The 25445-nt window shown below is 34.5% G+C and overlaps 2 protein-coding genes and 1 long non-coding RNA gene across 4 annotated transcripts; all 3 read right to left on the bottom strand.

Annotated features, from left to right (window-relative positions):
* Window positions 1–10899: 10899 nt before the first annotated feature.
* On the bottom strand, window positions 10900–12407 carry LOC113335719 (probable lysophospholipase BODYGUARD 4). The gene is made up of 3 exons (XM_026581735.1): window positions 11658–12407; window positions 11353–11552; window positions 10900–11245 (listed from the first exon to the last, which is right to left on the bottom strand). Exons 1-3 carry the CDS (start codon window positions 12405–12407, stop codon window positions 10900–10902), a joined length of 1296 nt encoding a protein of 431 aa, XP_026437520.1.
* A 1068-nt stretch (window positions 12408–13475) lies between these two features.
* Window positions 13476–15255, bottom strand: LOC113335660. Of its 2 annotated transcripts, XR_003353444.1 has the most exons (4): window positions 14880–15255; window positions 14695–14783; window positions 14453–14505; window positions 13476–14231 (listed from the first exon to the last, which is right to left on the bottom strand). It is a non-coding gene; the product is annotated as an uncharacterized LOC113335660 (long non-coding RNA). The 2 variants fall into 2 exon arrangements; XR_003353443.1 differs by having other exon boundaries at window positions 14695–15255.
* Window positions 15256–19602: 4347 nt separating this feature from the next.
* LOC113335718 (salicylate carboxymethyltransferase-like) lies at window positions 19603–21126 on the bottom strand. Its single transcript, XM_026581734.1, has 4 exons — window positions 21046–21126; window positions 20435–20869; window positions 20101–20358; window positions 19603–20009 (listed from the first exon to the last, which is right to left on the bottom strand). The coding sequence occupies exons 1-4, from the start codon at window positions 21124–21126 to the stop codon at window positions 19632–19634; spliced, it is 1152 nt and encodes a 383-aa protein (XP_026437519.1). The 3' UTR covers window positions 19603–19631.
* Between the last annotated feature and the right edge of the window lie 4319 nt (window positions 21127–25445).

Genomic DNA, 25445 nt, shown 5'->3' with positions numbered 1-25445 from the left:
TCAAATTGCCGCAGTTATCATCAATGCAAATTGAATACAACAAAAATAGATCAAAAAACATAACCATATGCATGTAGGAAAGCCGATTTACGTAATCACCGATAAAAAATTCATAAATTAATTAGTAACTAATCAACAACAAAATATATTAAAAGAGAAAATAAGAAACCATCATATGAGCAAGGTAAATAATAAAATGCAAAACAAACAACAGGCGCATATAAGAAAACATAAATTAAAAAAAATAATCCTAGAAATCAAAGTTGAAGAGAGAAGCAGTGTCCAAAAAATGGATTTACCTTTTGTTTGAAAGCTTTATATAGGGATTCCGAATCTATTAGTAGAATGAATTTATTTTGGATATAATATTTAAAAATATCCCGACTTTCTAAAAAAACTAACCGGCTTGATTATTAAGTCGTTACCAAAAAAAATCTCTTGCTTATTTATTTTGGTAATATATCTTATTTTTGCAAAAATAAAATACTTAATTTTGTTAGAGGGATATATATATATATATATCATGTTTTTTGGATTTTCATTCAAAATACTCTAAATATAAATATAAATCTGATTTTTTTAGATACTCGAAAATATAAATATTAATTTCGGATATTAATTGATATAGTAATCTTTAGATTTTTTATCCTACAAAAGATTCAAAAATATATATGATTTTTTAACTCATAAATATGTTTACTCAATTTTTTTTGGATTTTTATCATAATAATCTGAAATTAATATAGTAATTTTTAGATTTTTTTTACCTTATAATCGATCCATAAAATATGAATCTGAATATTTTTAACCCATAAACATGGTTGGATTTTTAAGATTTTTATCATAAATGCTCGAAATTATATATGAACTCTTTTTATATTTTTGTACTTTTATATTAATGATACAGTCTTTTTTAGATTTTTTTAACCTTTTAACGATCCAAAAAATATAGATATGATTTTTTTATCTTATAAATATGTTTACTCGATTTTTGGACTTTTATTTAAATGTTCGAAATTAATATAGTAATTTTTTGTATTTTCTTGATTTTTTCATAAATACGCGAAATTAGTATAGTAACTTTTTTAGAAAAATTCGACGGTCATGATTTAAAAAAAAATCATGTAAACTCGGTGTAATTATATGCAACAATTTAGTTGAACTGATTTTTTTATATTTTAATCATAAATGCCCGAAATTGATATAATAGCTTTCTTTGTCATTTCTAGATTTTTTTCCTTACAAAAGATTCTAAAAATATAAATCTTATTATTTTATTCCATAAATATGTTGAATTGATTTTTTTTATTTTAGTCATAAATGTACGAAATTAATATAATACTTTTTATTTTATTTTATAATAAATACATGAAATTATAAAATATTCAAAATATATAAATCTTATTATTTTATTACATAAATATGTTGAATTGGTTTTTTATTTTATTTAGCCATAAATGTACGAAATTAATGTAGTGTTTTTTTTTGGGATTTTTTATAATAAATACATGAAATTATAAAAGATTCAAAAATATAAATTATATTATTTTATTCCATAAATACGTTGAATTAATTTTTTATTTTATTTTAGCCATAAATGTCCAAAATTAACAAAGTAGTTTCCTTTATTTTCTGGATTTTCACAATAAATACACGAAGTTAATATAGCAATTCTCTAAATAATAAGGTTCGTTCGTCGCGTGTGTCCCAAAAATCCACCAAATATACACCGCACATTGTCAGATCAACACACCATATCTAACGAAATTTCATCCGACGAATACGAATGGTTTCTCAATTAGCCAATGAAAGCGCGAGGTTACGCTCACCAACCAATAGGAAAGAGGGTAAGCTCCACCAGTGCTACTTTTATTCTGGAGTGAGGGATGGTATTGAGTTTTTAGGTTGTTGATGTGATCACGTGCTGTAATCTTCTTTCACTATTTTTTGCCTACATTCTCTTACTTAATTATGGTTGTTTTCGTGGTACTAACGAAGAAAATCAAATCATTCCACACTAACCTCCTCCTCTCTCTTTCCCCTCCTCTGTCTCTCACTCATTCTTTTTCAACAAAACCATCAAGAACAATCCTTCTTTGTTCAGATTTAGTTCAGTTTTGGACTAGATCTGAGCATATTTCTTCATTAATCCTTATTTTCTAGGTTAGCTAGTAGTTTAATGTAGTTTTTATAATGTTTCCTACTTATCTATACCATTATGGTGGTTTTATCTACTCTTTTGAGGTTTATCTTCGCTTTAATGGCGATTCTTGGTTATTGAGTTGGGTTTTAAGATCAATAGTGATGCTCTCCAACAACGAAATATTCATCTTGGTTGTCTCCGGCGACTTCATCATCAACTTATCCGGCGACAAAATCTCCATAGGTGGTCTTTTTGACGACGAAAGCTTCATCACTAGCTACAAGAGATTTGAGCAAATCACTCCTATTTTGGGAGCACATCTTTCTATAGAAGAAAAACAAACTAAATGGTTGGAAGTTAATTCTGAGAAAAACCATTCTACTTCTGATTTAGTCGGATCTTATTCATACTTGTATTTGTCTTACTCTGGTAATCCTTCTCTTTCTCTTATCGGATTTCTCGGTATTGTACTTTTACGATATGTTCTTGCTACTTTGTATTCTCTTATTTTCGATCTTAAACTCATTATAACCTCGAATTTTCATTAATGAAAAGGTTCCTTATTTAAAAAAAAAGAAAGAAAAATTAAACAGGTGATTGACATAATTAATAGTTTAAATATCAGATCGGTCTTAAACTTATCAAGATACATGTATGAAACATGAAAGACACGAGAGACAAGAGATGAAAATTCATCCTACCGATGGAGAACCGCCAAAGATGGAAGAAGAAGAAGAAGAAAGCTTTTATATTTCCCCCATACTATCTAAAGTCTCGGAATTACGACCAAAGTCAGCTTTCTCCCAAAACAGTTTGGCTTTCCCTATTACAATAATTATGGATTATGATTTTAAAAATATTTAGTTGAATTAATTGGGTGCTTTTTAGAGTAAATGTAGTGTGCTTAAGAATAAAGTGTATATATTACCTGTTAATCATGAAATAATACCAAAAATCTTCTTCAAATTGCTTGTAATTAGATAATCTTTCTGGTTTGTATTCAGTTAAACCGTTTATTATGTCATGTGACCGGGCAACAAATTGTAATACTTTGCACTGCCGTAAAATCAACAAAAACCAAATTTGATTACCAACTCATTTAGGCATTTCCAGGTAAATCAAAAGAATAACATGGTGCTCAACTTGATTTTTTTTTTTTGAAGCATCTAAAAATTTATGGTGCTCAACTTGAATGTGACAACATCTAAAAATTTAGTTCCGTTCCAATATTTCATTCTTACCTAAATTACTCAAAATTTCTTGAATATGCTATTTTGATCCACTAATTTATTTCAAAAAATATCGGTGATTCCAATAATGCTCCTCGAAAATCTTCATACTAATTACATGTCAAATGAAGTTTTCTTCGTTTAGTCATACAGTGAATGTTTGTTGAACATAACATGTTTATTTTTTTGGGAAGAGTCTGACTCATGAGTCAGATAATTTAGAGAAATTGGGTAAATTGCCCAAATATTTTTAAAACATGGTTCTAATGGACGAGTAAAAATTAGTATGGGTGAAATGGACACACACAAAAAAAAGCAAGAATGAATCTGGATTCATCCTGGCTTAAACTTAAAAAATAGCGAGGGTGAAACTGGATGCATCCTGATGTAAATTAAAAATTAGAAAAAATATTTGAAAATGGGTAGGACGAAACTGTTTACATCCTGGCTATTTTTACATTCTCGTCCATTTAAACAATGAACCCTGATTTTGGGCATACCAAAATCTTATTAGGCATACCAAAATCTTATTAGGCATACTTAATAAAGACAAAAAGGGATGTGAAATAACAAAATAAGAAGCCCCCTTAACCAAAATTTTTTTTAATGGCAAATCTGCCCTTTTAAGATTAGTGTTAATACAAATGATTAGTTAAAATTATTCTGATTAGTGATTAGTTTTAGGATTATTTAGTTAGATTTTTTTGGAGAAGGAGAAGGGGAAAATGAGAAAAAAACTTGTATTTGATTCAATGGATGAGGAAGGTACACTTCTATCTTATGTTTAATCTCACTTTTGTAGCTTAAAATCATAAAAAGTTTGTTGTTTTGTCACTAAGGTTCAGCGAGTCTGGAATATGTTCGGCTTAATATATCAGTCGAACCCACCTGGATATTGACAACTAATGAACAGTTCGACAAGCTGAAAGTGTTATTATTATGAGCCGAACCAACTAGTTCGGCTTGTTTAAAAATGTCATAATGAGCCGAACCTGATCCCGTGTGATATGGAAGAAAAATTATGTTAGGTTCGGCTTATATTGAGAAAACCGTAAGCACCAAACCTTTTGGTAGTACATGGTTCGGATATTTACATAAGTATTATATAAGCCGAACCTGATCATTTATATTCCTGATAATTATTGGGGTAAGAATTTTGTATTGGTTCGGCACATAATATGAATATCGCAATAGCCGAACCTCGTAAATGTGCTAGGTTCGGCACATATTATAATTATCGAATATGCCGAACCCCTATGCATCTCTATTTGTGACTAGGTTCGGCTTGAAATTTCATGATATTTCTTGCCGAACTGTTCATATACACTTACAGGAAGCTTTTGTGAAGAACAATTCGGCTAACAACGCAACTCAATTTTGAGCCGAACCCAACACTGTAACCATCATTTAATCGATGAAAAACAGCAAATAGGAGATTGGGTTTGTAAAACTTACTTTCTTATCCTCATTTCCGGAGTTGGAGATGCAGTTGGTTCAATTTATGGTTCAATTTCAGTTTCCACACCTTCATCTTCAATTGGTTCTTCTTCTTCTTCAATTGATGGATTAGAAGAAGATTTGGTTTGCCTAGTCCCAGCTTTTCTTAGTACGAGTCATTATGTAATTGAGTTTAATCGACGATCAAATTTTTACGAATCGACAATTAATCACAGTGATGAAATTTTTTTTTTTCGAGAGGGGAAGAGTTCGGTTAGATGAGGAAGAAGAAGAGATGTTAAGGGAAACTGATTTTGATTTTCTAGAAAACTGATTTTAGATTTTTTTATTAAGCGCATATAGGTAATTGAACTACCCATAGGTTACCCCTTATAAGGTCACCCAAGATGGGACTATTGCTTCATATGCCTAGAAAGATTTTGGTATGCCCAAAATCAGGGTTCTAAACAATATCAAATTTTATATATCTTTTTCACCCAGGAATTGTCGTTATTGGGTTAATTGACCAATTTTGTGAATAATTTTTACTTTATTGAGTCGTAATAAACACATAATTGGTAGAAATAAAGGTCGTAAAGATCTATCAGGAAGATGTTTAAGTGGTTTGACACTCAGTTTCCAAATTGGAGGTCGAGGGTTTAATTCTTCCTCATGACACATGTGATTATGATTAACCGTTGAAACTCCAAACGAACAACATTTTGTTTCTTTTTTTTTTGTGAAAATCGTACGGCAATACTCCATCCGAGTATCAAATATGTTCCTATCTAATGGAACACTGTTGGATCAAATGACAAAACACAGTGTTGAGAAAAATGTGGCTTTTCTAGATAAAATGGAACATTTGATTCATGTAAGAGGAGAAAAAGTTCTCATTCCTTAGCCGGAAATTTGGAGTGATTCCAATCTCTCCACCAAAGATGTAGAATGGAAGTCCATGTATAATTCATATATGTTACGGTCCATATATATTGTTGGTCCTATGTAAGTGACCTGTAAACTAAAGTCCAATATGCTTAATATAAATACTTGCCTCTAGTATCCTAATAGGATTAAGAGAGCTTATACAATTGTTCATGGTAACAAGAGCCAGAACGATCTCTCCAAAACCCTAGCCTCAATCTTTTTTTCAAAACCCTAGCTTGCTCTTATATTCATCATGTCTTCATCAGCTCAATCATCTTCCTCTTCTGTTTCTTCCACCTCTAGTACTATGGCTTCTGATTAAAGCCATAGTTCTCCAACTATCACTGCTTCTGTGTCGCAAACGGTAGGCTCTCTTATGTCTACTTCTTCTTCTTCTCTGTTCGACAAATCCCCTTTCATGCCTTCTTCGACAAAAATAATTCTCTTGGATATAACTAACTATCTTCTTTGGGAATCTCAGATAACTCCTATTCTTAAATCCCAACGACTTTTCAAATATCTTCATGACTCTTATGAGGTACCAGCTGCAAAACTTTTGGATGAATAAACTGAAGCTCGAACTCCTAACCCAGCCTATGAGGAGTGGGAAGTTATTGATCAAATTATTATATCATGGATTAACTGCTCTCTCACTGAAACCATGAAGTCTGGATGCGCAAGACGTGGAAACTCTCTTGAAGTATGGAACTATCTTCGATCTACTTATGCAACAATCAACCCAGCACGTATTCTTCAACTGAAAGCCAATTTATCAACTATTCAAATGGGTAACTCTTCCATCTCTGAATATATTCTAAAGATTAAGGAAATATCTTATTCCTTGGCAGTCGTCCTTCAACCACTGTCTGATCTTGAGCTTATCTCCATAACACTACGTGGATTGGGTGATGATTGGTCTAATATTTACACAACAGTTATAGCTCGAACTACTCTTCCTACCTTTAGTGAACTTCATGCTTTACTACTACATCATGAGTCTCATCTTCAATATTTGAAAAATCTACAATCACACGCTGCTAACATTCAAAATCCAGTTTCGTTTTTTTGCTGGTGCTCCTACTGGTCGTGGTAGTCAACAAAAACAACATAACTCATATCAACAGAGTAACTCTGGTCGTGGTTCTTTCAACAATTCTGATTGTAGCCGTAGAGGAGGTTTTGGTCGTGGTAACTACTCAAACTCTTATCGAGGTGGTTACAATAATTCTGGTGGTCGCAACAATTGGAATACTGGTTGGAATGGAAATGTACATACTAATGGTTGGAACAATGGTGGTCGTGCTGGCAACAATGGTGGATATCAGTCTAACAATGGTGGATATCATCAGTCTAACTCTTATGGTCGTGGTCGCAACAACAACATGGGATCTGCGCTTGGTCCTCCACCTCAAACCTTAGTTGTTATCTGTCAGTGGTGCGGTGTGAAGGGCCATACTGCTCAGGCTTTTCATCGACTTACACAAACTCCAAACTTTGATCTCCCGCAGGCCTTTTCAGCTTTGCAAGTTCAACCCATGACGTATGAAAACCAGAGGTTTGCTGATACAGCTGCATCTGCACACATGACTTCGGACTCCTCTCAGATGACAAATCATTATGATTATCATGGTAATGATAAAGTTCTCGTTGGTGATGTTAAACTACTACCTATCACAGGAGTTTGTGACATTACTCTTCACTCTCCTTCGTCAAAATTGCTACTGAAAAACACATTACATGTTCCATCACTTTCCAAGAATCTTATCTCTGTTGCACAACTTACTCGTGACTCTAACTTTGTTTTTCGTTTTGACCGTGATGGTTTTTGCATTCAGGATCAACTCACGGGAGCTCTTCTGTACAAGGGCAAGAATGAAGCTGGATTGTATGCTATTTCCCCCAGTGTGTCATCAGATTCTCGATTGTCTTCCGTTCCAGCACTATCCGCTATAACTATTGGTGTTCGCACTAGTCCCACTGTGTGGCATATGCGCTTAGGACATCCCAATGATACTATTTTTAATTCTCTCAAGTCTCGTTTATTGTTTGATTCTAATCTTTCTTCTTCTAAGTCTATCTGCTCTAGTTGTGTAGGTGCTAAACATCACCGTATTCCATTTTCATCTAGAAATATTTATTCCAATAAAATTGGAGATGTTATACACTCAGATTTATGGGGTCCTGCGCCTTTTCTTTCTAATTTTGGTTTTCGTTATTTTCTTCTGTCTGTTGATGAATGCTCTCGCTTCTCTTGGGCCTATTTTCTATCTGATAAAACACAAGTCTTTCGTTGCTTTCTCAACTTCCAAGCCATGATAGAGAAACAGTTCTCTACAACCATCCGAGTACTCCAAACTGATGCTGGTACTGAATATGCTGATCCATTGAAATCTTACTTATTTAAACACGGTATTTTAAGCCAATATTCTTGTCCTAGCACGCCTCAAAAAAATGGCCTTGCTGAACGAAAGATTCGTCATATTACTGAAACATGTCGTGCTTTAATGCTTCAAAGTCGCTTTCCTGAGAGTTTTTGGGATAAATTTTATGCAACAACTGTTTATTTGATGAATCGTCTTCCTACTCCAGTTTTATCTAATAATTCTCCCTATTTTTCTGTTCACAATCGCCTTCCCGACTATGATTTTTTGAAACCTTTTGGGTGTCGTTGTTATGCTCTCTTGAATCGGTTTCGAAGTAACAAATTGCATCCAAAAACTCTACCGTGTGTTTTCCTTGGATATAGTTATCGCCATAAGGGATACAAATGCCTAGAAGTTAAGAGCAACAAGATTTATATCTCTCGTCATGTTGTATTTGATGAATCAATATTTCCTTACCCCACTGATGTTGGTGCTAAACCTTCTACTCTTTCCTCTAATCCGGCTACTACGACTCTTCTAACTTGGACAAATCCTATTACAGCCACACATTTGCATGGTTCTCAATCATCTTCACCACATTCTTCTCGTTCTACAGCTACTGATTCTGTCACTTTATCTCCACTGAATCCAGTTCCACCATATCACGTTCCTTCCCCACATACCATATCTACAGTTTCAACACCTACTCCTTCCAATTCTCCTCCAACATATTTTACTTCTCTGCCCTTATCTCCTCGACGTCTCTCTTTCTCTGATAGTTCTTCTTTATCGTCACCCATATCTCCTCCCACATCATTATCAGTGTCTCCTTCTATAGAATCTTCTCCCACTGCGCATACACATTCAGCTGACTTGCGAACTGTACGAGAGCCTCCTCAGTTGACTACTAATGCTCATGCGATGGTAACACGCCTCAAGGATCATACTATTCAACCTAGGAGTTTTAAAGGTTGTTTTACTACACGATATCCTATCTTACAGTGTTTTGCAGCTCAGTTTACATCTCTTCCTTCTGAGCCAACCTGTTTTACTGCTGCCTCTAATTTCAAAGAGTGGTGGGAAGCCATGCTTGAAGAATTCAATGCTCTCTTGCGCAATTGCACTTGGTCTCTTGTTCCTCGACGACCAGGTATGAACATTATTGGCTCTAAATGGGTTTATCGTGTAAAGCAATAACCTGATGGTTCTCTTGATCGAAGAAAAGCACGTTTGATTGCTAAGGGGTATTCTCAACAATATGGTATTTATTTTGATGAGACTTTTAGTCTCGTTGTGAAGCCAGTTACTGTTCGTCTACTTCTCAGTCTTGCAATCACTCATTCATGGCGATTAAGCAACTTGACGTTAAGAATGCATTTATGCATGGTTCTCTCGACCAGGAGGTTTATATGGAACAACCTCAGGGTTTTGTTGATCCTAGATATCCTAATCATGTCTGTTTATTACACAAAGATTTATACGGTTTAAAACAGGCTCCTCGTGCGTGGTACAATCGATTTGATGCTTTTCTTCTTGCCATTGGATTCAAGTCGTCTCATTCAGATCACTCTATGTTTATTAAATAATCCAGTGAAGGAATAATGATTCTATTACTTTACGTCGATGATATCATCCTTACCGGAAGTGATACTGCAGGTATTAATTCTCTACTACCTAAACTTCAGACAGAATTCTCTATGACTGACTTGGGAGACTTGCATTATGTTCTTGGTTTGGAAGCTACGAGAAATAAGGATGGTCTTGTGTTAACTCAGAATCGATACACGTTAGATCTTTTAAAAAGAGTTGATCTTACAGATTCTAAACCTGTTTCTACTCCAGTGGCGTCGCGTTCTAAGTTATCATCCAATGATGCTCCATTATTTTAGGATATTACACTATATCGAAGTTTGTTGGGAGGCTTACAATATCTAAATATGACGTGCCAGACATTACTTATGCAGTTAATCAGGTTAGTCAATATATGCATCGCCCAACTCAAGCTCATTTTATGGATGTTAAACGAATTCTTCGTTACCTTAAGGGGAAACTTGGTCATGGGATTTCCTTTTGGCGCAACAACCCTATAGAGCTTACGGCTTTTTCTGATGCTGATTGGGGAGGTGACCCTGATACCTCTCGCTCTACTTCAGGCCATTGTATTTTCTTGGGTAAAAATCTTATTTCTTGGAGTTCTAAGAAACAACCAACTGTTTCTACTAGTAGTACTGAAGCTGAATACTGTGCCCTACCATCTACTTCCGCTGAGCTCACATGTATTCAATATTTTTTGCAAGATCTTGGTTTCCTTAACGAAGCCACCAACTCTATATTGTGATAATATCAGTGCTACATATCTTGCTATCAATCCTGTTCAACATACGCGTTCGAAGCATATCCAGATTCACTATCATTTTGTACGAGAACGTATCTCATCAGGCCGTTTACTTCTTCGCTATATTGCAACAGAACATCAACTTGCGGATTTGTTCACTAAGGGTCTCTCTACGACAAGGTTTCATTTTCTGTATGGCAAGCTTTCATGTTGTTTACCAACCGCGTACAATTTGAGGGGGTGTAGAATGGAAGTCCATGTATAGTCCATATATGTTACGGTCCATATATATTGTTGGTCTTATGTAAGTGTCCTGTAAACTAAAGTCCAATATGCTTAATATAAATACTTGCCTCTAGTATCCTAATAGGGTTAAGAGAGCTTATACAATAGTTCAAAAGACTATGAATTTAAGAACAAGCCTTACAAGTGAACGGAATAAACAAAATTTGACCTTTAACTGTTTCATTTTGTATCCTCTTGGTTGTACTTCTCTGCAGAAGAAAACCAAATGTGTTCCAACTCCCTAGTAAAAACCTCTTTACCTTTTAGGATTAGGGAACTGTGATTAGCATTAGGTAAAATCCTAATTTCTGCTGAAGGTACCTTCAACTTTATATTGTGACTACATTCTACTGGAATGACTCCATCTTTATCACCTTGGATTACTGTTAGCATAATTTGTGATGAACTCACGGCCTCAATATACCCATCCATTAGCTTTGCTCCTCCACATATCACATTATGCATGGTATGCCAAGCTGAATGATGGGTGTGCTTAGTCAAATCCAAAAGCATATACGGAAGCTCCCTGCAATAAAATATGCTCCTCCACATAGTACTTTATAGAGCCATATCCAAGAAAATATGCACCATAGTGTTTGCTCTTAGTGAATTCAAAATTGCAAGAAATTTTACCTTTTTCGAGTGACTAGCTTGAGAAGCCATTCCCATGTTCTGTGATGACCGCAAACAATGAAACATATGGTTCTTCCCAAATGTTCATACCCGGACATTATTGAAGAGCAGAACGATATTGGTGGCCATAATTTCCTTTCAGCTATCATGTTGAGTGCATTTAAACTTGCTTCCTCTTTTGATGAAGCAGGGAAGTATGGCTAAAAATATATTTTAAGAACAACAAGAATTAGTTCTTCCAAATAACAGTTTAAATAATTGCACATGAATTCCTAACAGCAGATGTAGATTGTAATTCTACTTACTGGGGCAATCAGTGTTAATGATTTAACTGAATTTTGGTATTTAGAAGCTAATCCCAATGCAATTATACAACCGATTGAGTGAGCAACTAAATGGAATGAACCTAATTCAAACTGAGAGATGACAGATTTCTCAACCATTTCTAAGTGATCTTTGATTGTATATAAACAGTTATTTGGCTTGGGACTCTTTCCAAACCCTAAGAGATCCATTGCAAACAACCTGCAATTCTGATTCCCACTTTCAGAAAGATTACGAAAAACGTTTTCTATCCAAAGGTGTGAAGAAGAGAGAAACCCATGTAAAAATATGACATTTTCATGAGCTGACTTCAAATTCGATGGTTCTTTTGTAACAACATGAAGATTCTGATCTTCAAATTTCTTCCATGAAAGACATGATTCACAGTGACAATCAGACCATCTATTTTTCACCGTTAGAAACCCAGAAGCTGAACCCTCCTCCTCCTCGCTGTCTTTTGCCAATTTAGGAAAACCCAAATCTCTAAACATGTTTTTTCTGTCATATAAAGTCTCCGACAGTTTATCTTCATTGCTCTCACCATGAACAGACTTCTTTTTACAGCAGTAACACGGGTTTGTATTTTTTTCTTTTACTCCATCAATAAATCTATAACACAAACATAAAAACATGTCTAGCAAATCAAATAATGCAAACACCACGTAACTAATTGCTGGAACAACTATTCTTAGCCATTTATTAGGTTTTACCATTGATGGAATCTTAACCATTGATTATGGTATCCAGTACTAGTGGATGTCTGGTTTATATTTTGGTCTGTTGCAAGTTGCTTTGTGGTGCTTGTAAGATCATTGAGTGTCAAAATTTGCATGGAAGTTGCTTTTGGAATCTGAGACTAATGGTCACGTGGCTGACGCGCAGAGACGGCACAAAGAGATAATCATGATAGTATGATACTGCTAGCTGCTGTCAAGCTGTAGTAAGATTTCACATGTTTGATAAGTATGATTTTGTATTTCTGCAGTACTATTTCATTTTCTTAGTTGTACAAGCTGTCGGTCATACATGCACTGCATGCATTTGTATTTAAGCAAAAGGAGGTGAGATCGACTCGACTCAAGTACCAAAATGAGGAAAATCAATTTGTATGTAAGCGAAGGAGCTACTGACAGGAGCAGAAGTAAATTATGGTATTGCAAGGTATATATACAGCAACTTGGTGTACCTAATATAAAAATGCGGGTACATCTATCTACATACATCACAATTTCATTTAATAGATGCCTCTTACCATATTCATGGACAATAACAATCGGTATATATATATAGCCAAACATAATAACGAAAGCTAGTAACTAGCCCCAAACCACTTGGATCCCCTTGAAAACAGCCTTGCCCTCGAGGTTGTGTACAAACCGTAAAGCCATCCACCTGGTTACGTACACATATATATACCTATCACCCACCACCTAAAGCCCTCCACCTGTTCCGTCAACTTCTTCCCAACCCTTATAAATTCCTCCACCACCGTCAACTTTTGCCCAACCCTTATAAATTCCTCCACGGGCACCGTCAACTTTTCCATGAGCATTTTCATTTTTCTTCAAGCTCACAGTATTTCTAGCAACAACGGCCATTACAAAAACATTAAAACAGATCAAATATGACAAAAAATCCGCAAGACCACCACGAGCAGTACTTTCACTTCTCATGTTTGCAAGTTTTATTGGGAATGTACTGGTCTATTGCAATGCAGTTAACATCGGGGCTATTATACTGATCGAGCTAGCTAAAGCAAGTCTCTATCATTATAATAAATGATGTCCCTGGAGAAATCATTGAGGAAAGAAGATACAGTTTCATTAAAGGAGAAGAGAGAGTGCTGTTTAATGTTTATATACAGACATACAGACACAATGACAGACCGTCATAGACAGTTACAACTGATTGAGAAATAAGACTTCAGTGTAGCACTGATGTACAAACAGACCCAGTGACTCGGTCACACTTTTGTTACACTATTATCCCCCAGCAAATTGAGCTGTGGTGGCACCAACACATTCAATTTGTCTTTAAGAAACTCAAACCTGGTAGAGGATAAGCCCTTAGTGAAGATGTCAGCAACCTGTTGACTAGTGGAGATATAATACAACTTCAAAGTCTTGGATTGCACAAGTTCACGAATAAAATGATAGTCGACTGCAATATGTTCCATTCGACTATGTTGAACAGGATTGGCAGCAAGGGAGATAGAGCTGAGGTTATCACCACCAATGGTAGGAGTGTAAGAAAGAAAGCTATGAAGATGCCAGAGGTTGATCTCCTGTCATCAGGATTTCCAGTTGACATACCCATATAACTTATGCAGTAGTTTGTACTAATGATCTATATTCAACCTCTGTAGAGTTACGAGCAACTGTATTCTGTTTCTTTGAAGACCAGGAAATAGGGTTATTACCGAAACTATGCAGAAGGCAGAGATTGATCTCCTGTCATTACAAACTCAACATAGCCGAATCCTTTGAACCTTTCGTCCTCGACTGAGGAGAAACGCACATCAGCAATCTCCCCAAGCTTGTTTGAAGACCTCAATCCTACACCAACAACGAGAGAGTGTTTAGCCAATAAAATTTGTCGAAGGTCAGAAAATTTGAAATTTCGTATTCACATTTATACGCACACATCAGGCTTATCAAAGTAAATGTTATATTTCCACCAAAACATCAACCAAGAACCCCGAAACTTTGTAGTAGCACCAAACGAATAACTTTTACAGCAAATCGAAATAAAAATCAAAGTTGAGGAGAAATTATACCTAGCGATTCCTTAGAAATCCAACTGAGTTGGTAATTGGTCTTAGAATAACTCCTACAATAAAAATTTTAAACAAAAAATAGAACCCTACCAGCAAAATTATACAAAATACACAGAACAATACAAATGCAGATTAGAAAACAAAATACACAGAACAATACAAAATCAGATCGAAAAACAGAGATCTGTTACTAAGAGTACACTAAAAGAGAAATTTTTAGAAACTTAACCGTATATATATACCTTAAAATCTGTATCGTGTTTCTGAAAGAAACGATTTCTTGATAGAAGAAGAAGAAAAACGAATCCTTTTTTTCTACTGTAAATGAATACTAGGGAAAAGAAAGTAACATATTAATACTTGAATCTTCTTATAGTCTTCAAATCAAAAGAAAAAACAAGTAATGGGTTTAGAGTTTAGAGTTTACCTTATTCTTCTTTTCAAATTACAAAATCAATTTTATACTCAGAATTTTTATTGTCTCAAAATCGATTCTCTGGGGTTTCTGAATACAGGTTCTTCAAAGATAGATTTAATTTCTACAAAATGGGTTTCCAGATATGAGATTTCGATAAGTTTAGGTTTCCCTCTAAGTTCAGTTAAAGAAGAAAGAGGTTCTTTCTCTGCGGTGGTGTTATGGTGATAGTGGAAGTAGTGAGATGAAGAAGCAAATCTCTTTGCTTTATCTGAGAAACTAAGGAGAAGGTTCAGAAGGATAAGACGAGGAGGAGAAAGAGAAACGAGAGGGAGGCGGAGAAAATAATGAGTTTCTCCATCTCCTTTTCGTTATAGATAGGGTTGAGGCGACGATCTAACCGTAGAAGGGAAAATATCTACCAAGGACACGTTACTATTTATACGTCATTGTAGAAGTCAACTAAAGTCCTAGGACAACGACGTGTTGACTTTAGTCAGCGACAAAGACGTAAGAATTGTTCTTTAAGTCAACAAAAATCATCACAGAACGTCAGTTTGACCTTAGTCAACAACAGTTTCCCTATGCAATTGGATCGCGATATGTTATTAGTGTCTAGTGAATATTAGAGGTCTTCACATTGAAGTAAGCAGTTGGTGGAGAATCAAAATTTAGAGGATATATTTCATTCCTAATCGGTCCTTGGATAAATGTCTTCCCTGATAATTGATCCTTCACAAGGAAACCAACATAATCAAAAGTTATACTACAATTATAATCAGTAGTAAACTTATGAACTGAGAGCAGATTCTGGGAGGAGTGTGGCACATGTAGAACACTTGGAAGTTTAATATTGTTGTTATGAAGAAAACCAGAAGCATGACCAATTTCTGGGATACTCATACCTTGACCATTAGCAGTGTTGATTTGATCAGATTCAGAATAAGGAGCCAGATTGTGCAAGTCAGAGGCAGTGAAAAATGTGATGAGTAGCTCCAGAATCAACAACCCAAGGATTTTCACCACAGATGTTGGCAGAAGCAAGCATAGCAGTCAAATTTTGTGGAGGTGCTTTTCCTTGAAAAGCAAAGTTGAGTCTGTGATGACATTCTGACGTTAGATGACCACCTTTCTGACAGATTTGACAAACAACACCATCTCTAGAAGAGAGCTGAGAATAACTTGCAGGTGAAGAACCTCTAAAAGAAGCAGAACTGGTGAACCCAGGATATCGAAAATTGTTTGGTTTAAAATTGGTTGAAGCAGAACTGATGGATGAAGAAGAGGCTAACATAGGTTTGAAATTAGGATTGCAAGGTTTCTTTCCTTTATAATTTGGACTATGAACAGTAATAGGATGAAAATGAGAAGGTAATCCTTTTGATTGTGAAGATGAAGGTGTGTAGAAAGCAGTATGAGATGCAACAGATTGGTTATTTGTGTTAACAACAATTTCTTCACTGATTAACAGATTGTGCAATTCTTGACTAGATATTGGTGGATTAGGAATACGTATTGAGGTTGACAAAGAAGCAAAGGATGAATTTAAACCCGATAAAATGGTAACAACTAGTTCATCATCGGAAACTTTGGATCCAGCAGCCGAAAGTTCATCAGTGAGTTTTTTAACCTCGGTAAGATATTGAGAGATTGATTTGTTACCTTGTCTCGAAGCTCGAAGTTGAATCCTCAAATGGATCGAGTGAGTTGATGAAACCTTTGTAAACCGAGAGTTGATGTTACTCCAAAGCTCATGATATGTTTCTGCACCAGCAAAATATGCAATAACAGATTCTGAGATTGTCGATTTAAGCCAGAGAATGATGGTTTGATTTGTGTTGATCCAATCAGTATAAAGAGGATTTTCAATATGATTATTCTGATTTGTCTGATTGGTGAATTGAACAGGATCTTCAGAAGTACCATCAACAAAAGATTGAATCTTGAATTTCCTGATAACCGGTGTTAATAGAGCTTTCCAGGTTAAAAAATTGGAATATGTGAGTTTCAATCGAATCAGATTAATGAGCTGATGAACAAGAATCGAAGTAATTGAAGATGAATCCATTGATTCCTCAATAAACGTATGAATCATGAATCAAAGAAAGAGAGATGAAGAACAAACTGTGAATGAATCACAAAAATAAAAGTTGATTAATAAGAATCAATGTAGAATTTGCGGAAGATCGTGATAAACGGATCAAGAAAAGGAAAACATAGGGTTTCCCATCTGATACCATGGAGAAATCATTGAGGAAAACAGATAAAGTTTCATTAAGGGAGAAGAGAGAGAGAGAGTGTTGTTTATATACAAACATACAAACACAATGACAGACCGTCATGGACAGTTACAACTGACTGAGAAATCAGACTTCAGTGTAGCACTGATGTACAAACAGACCCAGTGACTCAGTCACACTTTTGTTACACTATTAGTCCCTACTAGAACAAGCCAAGCTCGATTTAACAGAGTCATGGAAATGCGCTGCAGACTATGTGGCAATTATGAAGAATCTCTTTATCATCTCTTGATCACTTTTGATCATGCAAGAACTGTTGGGAGGACGATAAACATAAACATTAATGTTGTTAAACAGTGATTCGAGATTTTTCCCGCAAAGGGACTTCGAAAAGGGTGAAATTCCAAAAAAAAAACAACCCAGAGTCCTCGTAAATCCCAAATATGAAAGTAAGACCAAAAGGGCAAAAGATGACCAAAAAATGTCCTCCATGTCCATGAAATGATGACATACACGACTACACGATGAGTGCAGTGAGAACAATTTTTGGAGTGCACTAATAATGCGTCGGGTCAGTTAACTGGACTCAATGTTACGCAGATCAATTATACATTTTCGAGGACTCTGGTAGAAGTGGCGCCGCGTACTTGGATCAGTCAATTGGACTAATGTTACACAATCAATGGTCAATATTACGGTTGGGGTAGGAAACTTGACTCAATGAGTCCTCGTTTGACAAAAACCGTTGCCAAAAATCTATTGTGGAGGGGAAAAAAAGGTATAATATTGTTGCCAAAAGTCCAAAATATCACTTTTAGAATTTGTGTGCCGGGACAGTACGTGTCCAGAATATTACCTTTTTTTAAATCCTTTTTCGGCCAACAGCTCCTTTGACTTCGTCAGAAATTGGATTACTTTATGGTTCAACGGAGTTAACAATACTTCAACAAGTAGGTTCTCACTCTCATGGTGGGCTGTTGGATCGTATGAAAAGAGAGATGAGGATATCAAGTTTTTGTTACTTATTTGGTGTCTAAATGTTGATTTGTTTAAGAACATCAAACTTGATGATTTTTTTATAGAGTAAATTTGTTTAAAGAGTAATAAGTTGTAAACTCTCTATTCGCTTTTTCTTGTATTTGTGAGGGTGCTACACCCTTGCACTCTTTTTTATTTAGCTTGATTTTGCCTTTTCAAGAAAAAGAGAACGACCAGTTAAGGGATACGTGCATGTGATTGTCCCTCGATGTAAAAACAGAGATACACAACACTTTTATCCATCTCGTGTAAGATACTTTATAATTTAGTTAGAAACAGCTCTAACCAAACAGAGATAGACAACACATGCATTTTAGTCATTTTAATGTTACTAAATTAAGGAAAGTTGGTATTAATTCACTTTTATGCTACGTATATATGTATATGTATATCTTACATGTAAAACCATGTCATGGGCTGACTGAGCAAATAATTCTACTATCATGACATTATTGAAGAGGCAGAACGATAGTTGTGGCCATAATTTCCTCCGAGCTATCATGTTGAGTGCATTTAAACTTGCTTCCTCTTTTGATGAAGCAGGGAAGTATGGCTAAAAATATAATTTAACAACAACAAGAATTAGTTCTTCCAAATAACGGTTTGAATAATTGCACATGAATTCCTGAAAGCAGATGTAAATTGTAGTTCTACTTAGAGGTGCAATCAGCGTTAATGATTTAAATTTTTGCCCCATGTGCAAGATGATACTTTATAATTTAAAACAGAGATGGACAACACTTTTATCCATCTCGTGTAAGATAATTTTTTTTTATAATTTAGTCAGAGACAGCTCTAACAAAATCCTAAATGGCAACTCCAATGTAGTTAATATCGGATATCGGTTTATTTTGGACGGGACCGATACACTGGTACGACTTTATATCGGGGATATTATCGTTGAAATATCGGTATAATTTAGAGACTAAAATTTTATAGCAAACATTTTCTTCACATATTTTCTGTTAAGATGTAACAGATACCATCAATTTTATCAAAAACACAAAAGAATAACTTCAATAACTTTAAAGTTCACTACCTAAAATGATAACTAAAGAAGTTCAAACCAGAGACAGGAGAGTAACTTCAACAACTTTAAAGTTTACTACCTAAAATGGTAATTAAACAGGAATTTATCCCTTCCCGTCTTTGAAAAACCTAAAATACCTTTAATCTTTACCTAAAATGACTAATTTAACCCGTACCGGATTTTCGTAAAAATATTGTATCGGCTCATGTCGGCCGATATTATCGGGGAGATATCGTATCGCCGATATATTGTTTATCGTATCGCTCCATAGCGATATCCGATATTTTCCCGATATATCGGCCGATACGGCCGATATTGACTACATTGGGCAACTCTAAAAATAACAACACAAATTACAAGACACTCATACCATAAGATTAACATACAGAATCCTTCACCTTACAGGCTTACACTGTGCGGACGATATGAAAAGACACAAGGCATAGAGACTATATGTTATAGATCTTTTTCCATCTTAGTCACGGAGATAACTAAGTTGGTGAACTTAGTTTTCCCCTTGCTTGCGTATTCGGCAACTCTCTCCCTGAACCTACCATACAATTCATCCATTATCTCCTCCCCAAAGTGATTCGCTAATAAGGGTTCTGACACTGCTCTAAGGGTGTTAGCTGCGTAATGGCTACTTTCTAAGTTGTTTACTCTCTCTGAATTTGCATTTCCCTTAGGATCACTACCATCCCAATTCACGTGAAATGTCTCTAGTTGATTAATTGTGAATGAACCTTCGCTCAGAATTATTGACTTTACTTCTTTAGTTGAAGGAAAATAATTAGGAATGTTAAATAAGTCGAATTTCTCTTTTTCAATGGCTCCCTACAAAAGACAAAAATCACATGCATTTTAGTCATTTTAATGTTACTTTTTTTTTTTTTTTTTTGATAGGTAAAATTTAAGTATACCTTACCCGTAAAACCATGTCATGGGCTGACAGAGCTAATAAATCCCAGAAAGAACAACAGTCTTGGCTAGTAGGATCTGAACTGCTTCTACCCACGAGTGTTAAAACCATTCTTCCTCCGTTAACTAATTCCTCCGAGCGACACTCTAGAAACGCCCTAAAATCTTTCTTGAATTGGTTTAAGTAGGCTGTAATTACAGAAGGAGGACTTGATTTTGTGATGTAGAAGTTTCCTTTGTTCGTCTTCTCTATCCCTTGAGGTACCTGTTCGAAGAAATTTAATTATGTAACGATCAAAACTTAATGAAATTAGCTAGATACATAAAATTACTCTAGTCACCTGCGATAACCATTGAAGGCTATAGGAAGAATGAACGATGTGAAGAGTGTCACTAGGAAACAGTCGACCATAGAATGTACCAGGAATTCCAGCAACAAAACATGGTCCAAAACCATCTCCGTTGCTTCTTCTTAATTCACCACAGAATCTTCCCACATCCTTAAAAAGAGTGTTAAAGTCATTGCCTGGAAGATCATTAAGGAACACGAGAATCTCAGGCGTAACACTACCAGATCTATAATGTTTGTTGTAGATAGTTTCCAGAATATGAGAGACGGCTAACAGTGCATTAGGTCCCGATGAACAACCTAACTCTGCTATGCCTATAGTATTAGGCTTCCTCAGCTTAGACGTCGCTGCAAAGATGTACAACTTCGATAGTAAGTTCAATATCGCTTCCTCTACTATTGGCCTGGTTATGAATATAGCTCTCTTCTATTTATTCATAAAAAAACAACAAAAAAAAAATAAATAAATAAGGGGTTGCTTGGCAACAATTTTGCAAAATAATTTATCAGAACACAACTGAAAATTGCTCACAGAAATAACATTAGGACTTATCTAAACAGACCTAAACATTAAAGTTATTCTTAAGTGTGTGTAAGAGAGACCTGAACGGATGAATTAGCAGAATAACTTGTTCCAGAAGTGCTTCCATTCATGTGGACATCTTGGATGATCACTTGATCCATCGAATGTTAAATGATGAAACTTGCAGGCACTGATGACTGGTCAGTACTCGGTACTAGAGGATCGACTTGCTGAATATGAGGATTGGTAAATTACTCCCAGTATTAATAGCAATGTATACAGCTTCCATCATAGTGCAGCGCGTCCTACTCGGTTACCACTTGCCCCTCGGAAATGAAACCTTTTGGAGGTATGTAGTGTCTGGGGAAGAAACAAGAATTTTAAAATTAGTTTCACGTGTTAAAACTATTTGATGAGTGCACCTCTTGTAAACTTTTTTTTTTTAATAAAATGAAACAACAATAATCTGTATTTCTAAATAACAAATTAGTATAAATTTGATAACTATTTATTGGCCCTTGTGTGGCTTTGTTTTTCTGTTGGTACGTCTTTGTCGCAGTACTGTTATGTGCTTTGTGTTGCTTCTGTATATCGTTCCTTGGATTCTAAGGTCGAACGAGGGGCCGGCCAGCGACCCTATTATTGCAAGAGCAACACTGCACTCATTCATGCTCGTGAATTTTCAATAGTTATTTCTTTGGTTGCACATGTTTTTTGAGATTCATTCAAAATGCGATAAAAATGATTTAGGTAAATTCCATACCAACATCGATGCACTTGTATCTGTAGCTCTGTACATGGATTTATGATAATTTTGAATAATAATTGAACATTCGTGAAACACGTGTAAAACCGCATAATATGACAGCCCAAGACACTATGCCCTATATAAACACCATATGTCCAGCAAATGGATATATCTTATCTCTCAGTCTCCGGCCAGTTAAACTGACATTGAGAGAAATACTTGAAACATTGAGTTGACATTTACTAGCTAGCATTGCCTAGCTAACATCTTGTTTGTTAGTACCCAAGTGGGATCTGCATCTAACTTGGCCACCGAAAGAAATTTGGCTTTGAGCGGAAGGAATTAGAAAAAAATGAAAATTAATTAAAATTCGACATTTCACAATGTTTATCCATTTTTTCTACTTCATCAGTGGTGATCGAAAAAAATTGTAGTGGTATTCAAGTAAGTTATAACGAGTTTACAGTGTATTTGAAATTTTTTGGCTCAAATTGAAAGAAAATTGGTCTAGATTTGAAGGAAATGGAAGAAAAAGGAAATCGAAATACAGTCGCAAAATCTATTTATTAGTCACATAATTTATGTGGGTGTGTTGACACAATTTCTGTCAAACAGCTCATTAATGGTTTCGACGCCCTGAACAAATTTTTTTTTTTTGTGTGAACTCTTGTGTATGAGGGCAAAGTGTGTCGTGTCAACACGTTATAATTATCACAAAACAGAGAAATAATTGGAGAAAAAAACTTATAAATAGATTATATATTTTATCCCCTCACATTTTTATTCTCCCAGTATTATCTCATTTGTTGGACGTAATTTTTACGAATAAAAACCAAACCGTAAAGAATTTGAAACTAATATTCTGGGATTATATTCCTCTTGCAAAGCTCTAAGTTCCTATCAAAAATGAGCGTATTCCGAGACGTAAAATACCACTATCTACCACTTTGAAAATGAACCATTGAAATTAAGACCGGCAAATTGTGAGGTTTAATATTTCGGAATGTCTTCATTTTTGGTAGACATGTAGAACTTTGTAAAAGGAACATATCTCCAAAATATGAGCTTCAAAACCGTTATGGTTTGATTTTTATTCACAAAAATGATGTCTAACGTGTGAGATATTGTGAAGATAAAAGTGTGAAGGGGTCCTTCCTCTTTATAAACGAAGAAAAAACTTATAAATGAAATACTCCCTCCGTTTCTGGAAAAGAGATACTTTTACTTTTTCAGTTTGGCCTATTTTTAGGCTAAAATGAAAAAAATGAAAGTATCTATTTTCCAAAAACGAGTATATCTTTTAAACTACAAGTTGGAATTTAAAAAATCTTACATATTCAGTATGTTATAAACGGACTATGTACAATAAGTGCAAACAATACTATAAATTATTTTTTTTCGGTGTCTTAATCTTCATATTACATGTTAGCTAATAATCTCTTCATTTACTGAAATAACTGCTAAAACTTAATAAACGCGGGATGAAAATTTATTTCAGAGAATTAACTTTAGGATCGCAATTCATTTTGCAGAAGGAACCATGGTATGACATGTGATTTTTCTTATAAGTGGTGTGTAGTATAAAGGGAGACAAGTGTTTTATATATACTCCCTCCATCCCATAAAAGTGGATGTTTTAGAATTTGCACAATTCTTAAGACAAGGAAAAACAACATGTAATTGGGAGATATATAAACTAATTGGGAATATAGGAAAAAGACGATTTAAATAGTAAATCAAGATCATCCCCTATTCAGATAATTTATATAATTCCTAATCTACTCCTCACTAATCATATTTAGTGGTTAATTATAATTACCTTAGTTAATAGATTAGTTTGACAATGATTAATATAAATCATTATCATTGAATTTGTTGATGCAACAACATTAAAATACTAAATCATTTTTTACTATTTCCATACCCAAAAATCACCCCTTAGCAGAAATTATTGGATATTAATTTATATCCCCCAATTGCACGTTCAAAAAAAAAGGTAGAGTTTTTTCTTCTTTTCTTTTTCTTTATGTAGCCTTGATATGTCTCGTAAACTAAAGGACGAATATTCGTAAACATTACACTGTCATAATCTTTTTAAATGACCTATGAAACATGTATAACCATGAATATAAAATTCTTTATATATTTAGATTTTTTTTAGCAACACTAGTTATTAGTGAAGATCTATTTATAGGGGTATTTTGGATTAGGATATGTAAAGAATCAAAATATCCATGGTATTCAAATTGGATTTATATAGATTCCACAAATATCTCCCAAATATTCAATTCGTTTAAGATTTTTTAAGATAGTTGAGGTGCAAAATATATATAAGAATTCTTATGGATATTTGTAGTCAAAATATGTGTGTTATTATCTCATACAAATCTCAACCCATATCACAAGAGTTTCATGGATTCTTATGGAGAATTTTTTTTTTTCTTTTCTATAAAGGATATGTGTTTTGGTTTTAATATATTGCCATTTGGTAATTTCTAGTTATCATTGTGTAGTTGTTTACCAGTGTGCTGCTTATTTAACAAAATGAATAATTGCGTACAATAGTTAATCGAGGTGGATGAATAGCAAATTCCGAGGGTATTTTGCTCCAAAATTAAAATTTAAGGAGAACAGTTGCCACTGTTAACAAATTAGGGGTAAAAGTAAATCACTTACCAATTGTTTTAACAGAAACAATTTCTCTAGTCTTTGGATTACGATTGGTAAAGAAATACTCATGCTTTTAATGTATTTTTTGTTTGGATATTCATCTTCATACAAATTCATCAAAATATCCCCCTTAATGCTCTAAACTTTTTGTACTACCACATTGAACCGAAATTCTCGCTTCTTATCGACCCAAAAGGAATTTAGATATTGGTTATTTAGGAAAGGACGCTTGGCACATCCTAATTAGTATAAATATTTTAGAGTTATGAAAACCTACTTTGTGAATGGACGTTCTAATTAAAAATATTACAATTCATTTATATAAAATACTAAACACACTATGTTTAACGTCTAAATGTGGTTGTCACATTGTTATTGTTTTGTCTCCGTAGCTTAATTTTACTTTGTAGGACTAAGTATATTAGTAAATTGTTTTGTCAGAAATACTAAGACTAAGTATACTAGTTAACTTGTTTCGGCACGGACGAAGATCAATTTCTTCTTTATCAGAAAAATGTATCTAGGGTTCGGGTCAGTCGCTGAACATGAAGAATTTTTGGGCATATCACTCCTCTGTCAAAGGAGCATCGCTTTTCCAAGAAGAAATCTATTGAAATAGTCAAATTATAGTTTCAAATACCATTTCTTCTCCAATCTTAAAGTACAAGACTTGGGTTCTATTATGGTAGATCGCTCTTTCTCTTCGCGATTTATTTACATTTTGTATCTTTCTTCGTATTTGTTCCATGTTATGATGTACTTGTTTCTCTTTAAAACCATCATATAAGCGTTTTTTGTGGAATGAAATACTCATGGTTGGATGAACACAAAAAAAAAAAAGAAAAAAAAAAGAAAAAAAGAAAAGTTAAATTGTTTTGTCTACATATATTACTTTTTGTTTTTTAGGTGGCCAGCATAGTTTTTTATTATATTTTTATACTCTTTAGATAGGGCAAAACTGGTCCCAACACACTTGGACAAATCCTGCTGACTTACGGCCATATTATCCATAGCAGAGGTTGGGAGACAATGAGGATGGATTAATCTTTTTTACTCGCACTA

The sequence above is a fragment of the Papaver somniferum genome, unplaced genomic scaffold, assembly GCF_003573695.1.
Source record: "Papaver somniferum cultivar HN1 unplaced genomic scaffold, ASM357369v1 unplaced-scaffold_15, whole genome shotgun sequence".
NCBI lineage: Eukaryota > Viridiplantae > Streptophyta > Magnoliopsida > Ranunculales > Papaveraceae > Papaver > Papaver somniferum.
Note: the sequence above shows the minus strand (reverse complement) of the source record. Positions and strands in the feature narration are given on the sequence as shown.

Excerpts from the sequence above, each read along its gene's own strand:
- LOC113335719 (XM_026581735.1), bottom strand. The coding sequence starts at position 12,407 with ATGGTTAAGATTCCATCAATGGTAAAACCTAATAAATGGCTAAGAATA. Across the intron at positions 11,553-11,657 it reads CATTAACACTGATTGCCCCA|CCATACTTCCCTGCTTCATC; the intron begins GTAAGTAGAATT and ends ATATATTTTTAG. Across the intron at positions 11,246-11,352 it reads AAGCTAGTCACTCGAAAAAG|GGAGCTTCCGTATATGCTTT; the intron begins GTAAAATTTCTT and ends ATTTTATTGCAG.
- LOC113335718 (XM_026581734.1), bottom strand. The coding sequence starts at position 21,126 with ATGGATCAAGTGATCATCCAAGATGTCCACATGAATGGAAGCACTTCT. Across the intron at positions 20,870-21,045 it reads CTGCTAATTCATCCGTTCAG|AAGAGAGCTATATTCATAAC; the intron begins GTCTCTCTTACA and ends ATGAATAAATAG. Across the intron at positions 20,010-20,100 it reads CCCATGACATGGTTTTACGG|GGAGCCATTGAAAAAGAGAA; the intron begins GTAAGGTATACT and ends TGTCTTTTGTAG.